General features: G+C 40.7%; 1 protein-coding gene across 1 annotated transcript; it reads left to right on the forward strand.

The window, feature by feature from the left end:
• Positions 1–434: 434 nt before the first annotated feature.
• On the forward strand, positions 435–2357 carry LOC123462851 (keratin-associated protein 10-2-like). The gene is made up of 3 exons (XM_045156988.1): positions 435–621; positions 761–1243; positions 2314–2357. Exons 1-3 carry the CDS (start codon positions 435–437, stop codon positions 2355–2357), a joined length of 714 nt encoding a protein of 237 aa, XP_045012923.1.
• The last annotated feature ends 666 nt before the right edge of the window (positions 2358–3023 follow it).

Below are 3023 nucleotides of genomic sequence, written 5' to 3' on the forward strand. Positions count from 1 at the left end.
TTCTGTGTAAGCTATTTACTTTCCCAACTCTGAGCTACAGATAATTATAGTACCCTTAGCCTGAGATGACAAAATCATTGAATAATGCTTTTATTCTGAAACCATCACACCATTTGTGCCACTGGGTACTATGAACAATTCACATGCTCATAATAAGGGATTTATCAAACACTATGGCTAATCAAGCACTACATTATAATTAAACTGGTCCTTCTATTACTTCATATGTTACTTTGTAATACATATGAAGAAACTTTGCCATTAACTAATAAAAATTGCAAAAACAAATAATGCACTGAAATCCTGACTGTATTTGTGTTTGGGTAGTGGATGGAATCTTGAGGAAATGTACTTCAAGATGCATGAAGAAAGTCTGCTTATGAAAGACAAGAAAACACTGGCAGAAATAATTCTCTACAGTGGAAATAAACACCATGAAAGGACTAAGAAAACTTAGGCAGCATATTATTACACTGTGCAGTGCTATTCTGGCTGTGCAGTGCTATGCTGTGCTGGCTGTGCAATGCTGTGCAGTGCTGGCTGTGCTGTGCTGTGTTGGCTGTGCTGGCTGTGCAGTGATGTTCTGTGCTGTGCAGTTCTGTGAAGTGATGTGCAGTGCTGGTGTGCTGTGCTGTGCAGGGCTGAGCTGCAATGGCTGTGCTGTGCTGTGCAGTGCTCTGCTGTGCTGTGCTGGCTGTGCAGTGCTGTGCTGTGCTGGCTGTGCAGTGCTTTCTGTGATGTGCTGTGCTGTGCTGTGCAGTACTGGCTGTGCTGTACTGCGCAGTGCTGGCTGTGCTGTACTGTGCAGTGCTGTGCTGTGCTGCGCTGTGCTGTGCTGGCTGTGGTGTGCTGTGCTGTGCAGTGATGTGCTGTGCAGTGATGTGCTGTGCTGTGCAGTGCAGTGCAGTGCTGGTTGTGCTGTGCTGTGATGTGCAGTGCAGTGCCGTGCTGTGCAGTGCTTGCTGTGATGTGCAGAGCTGTGCTGTGCTGTGCAATGCTGGCTGTGCTGTGCAGTGCTGGCTGTGCTGTACTGCACAGTGCTGGCTGTGCTGTGCTGTGCAGTGCTTTGCTGTGCTGTGCTGTGCAGTGATGTGCTGTGCAGTGATGTACTGGCTGTGCTGTGCAGTGCAGTGCAGTGCTGGCTGTGCTGTACTGCGCAGTGCTGTACTGTGCTGTGCAGTGCTTTGCTGTGCTGTGCAGTGCTGTGCTGGCTGTGCTGTGCAGTGCGGTGCAGTGCGGTGCAGTGCGGTGCAGTGCAGTGCTGGCTGGGCTGGGCTGTGCTGTGATGTGATGTGATGTGATGTGATGTGATGTGATGTGATGTGCAGTACTGTGCTGTTCAGTGCTGGCTGTGCAGTGCTGTGCTGTGATGTGTTGGCTGTGATGTGCAGTACTGTGCTGTGCAGTGCTGTGCTGGGCTGTGCTGGGCTGGGCTGGGTTGGGCTGGGCTGGATACTAGTATATACTGATTGTTAAAAGTCAGGTATTGTATCAGAATCTCTGTTCTACTATTTACTGATTTTATTACTACCCGACTAAGTATCTCCTCATTTTGGTTCCACCTCTCTAACGTACCTTGTAAATACCTATTTCATGAGGATGTTATGAAAATGAAATAGAAGAATGCACAGAATCACTTTATGTAATGTGTAAATCATTATTTAATAAATATTTACTATTATACTATTTCAAAAGCTTAGGAAGATTTTCATTCACATATCTCTCCATAATTTTATTGACAATTTAATGAAAACAATTCAAACTTTGGAATGTGAAGATTACAGCATCAACTTTCAAGACTTCACAGCACTGTTGAACAAACCCACCTGAGGATGAGCTTCTGCTGTAGGGAAGAAAACTATATTTGACTTTGCCATTGTTTTGATTAAAGTCTGGAGTTACAGAAGATGGATAAACTGAAAATTATTTTTGTCAAGTATAAATGCAGACAATTTTTCTCTAGTGTGAAACATAACTCTAAAGTTTAAGGTTTTATTGTAATGTATAATATTAACCAGTTTTGAATCTAATTTTTTCAGCCTTACTTTAGCATTCTTCTTCCTAAGGACTATATGTATTTTTACCATTTTCCTTCTTTTGAATACGAATACCATCCTGTTGGTTCCCTTATTAACAAACAAAATATTACTATATTCTCTCTGTTTTTGTACAAGCTGCATTTTTCACTTCTTGAAGAATTATACTTTAACACTGAAGTTGGGTACATTTAGTTAAAGATTCATTTTTGTGTTAAAATTTCTACAGAATCTTACCTTTGTAAGTATAAAACATAATGTGTTTTTTTTCTTTCAGAAATGAATTTAGCAGCCAGAGAAAGACATTACATGAAAGCTTAGGCAAGGGTTTCCAGATACTTTCTAGGAAGTTGTATCATTCAGAAAGAGACCCATGAGAAATACATTGTGAAATACTGAAGTGGAATGATGGCCATAGTTGATGAGTTTGCAGCTACCATTCACTCTAAGAATCCATCCCACCTGAGGGCCCTCTGTCCTTCAGTCTGTCAAGAGTGTCATAGGTGACAAGAGGTTGTGTATATTAAGAGATTCTAGGCACTGAAGGCATGCCTTGACTACATCAAATGTATACCAGTATTAGTCATAGGGAGATTCTCAAAATGAGGTCTGAGGATCCATAGGGTATCTATGAATTTTTCAGACAATGGATCACAATGACTTGCATCTTCACAACACTATGACATTACTTATATTTTCCTTGTGTTATAATTTGTAGTGATAGTGCAGAATGATAAAACTGCTTGCTCCTTAACATTACACTAATCAGTATCAAAGATTATATTCTTCACTTAATGGTTTTACTTAATGTCATTCAAGAAACAGTGAAATCTATATTGAATCCCAATCCTTGACTATATATATATATATATAAAATCTCCCATTACAGAACCTGTCTTGAGATAAATCACTTGCATATTTTATTTGTGAGTGGAATGAGCTGCTTGGTTTTTCCCCATGGAACATGAATTTTACCTCAAAGATTAA

Source organism: Jaculus jaculus, chromosome 8 (genome assembly GCF_020740685.1).
Source record: "Jaculus jaculus isolate mJacJac1 chromosome 8, mJacJac1.mat.Y.cur, whole genome shotgun sequence".
Classification (NCBI taxonomy): domain Eukaryota; kingdom Metazoa; phylum Chordata; class Mammalia; order Rodentia; family Dipodidae; genus Jaculus; species Jaculus jaculus.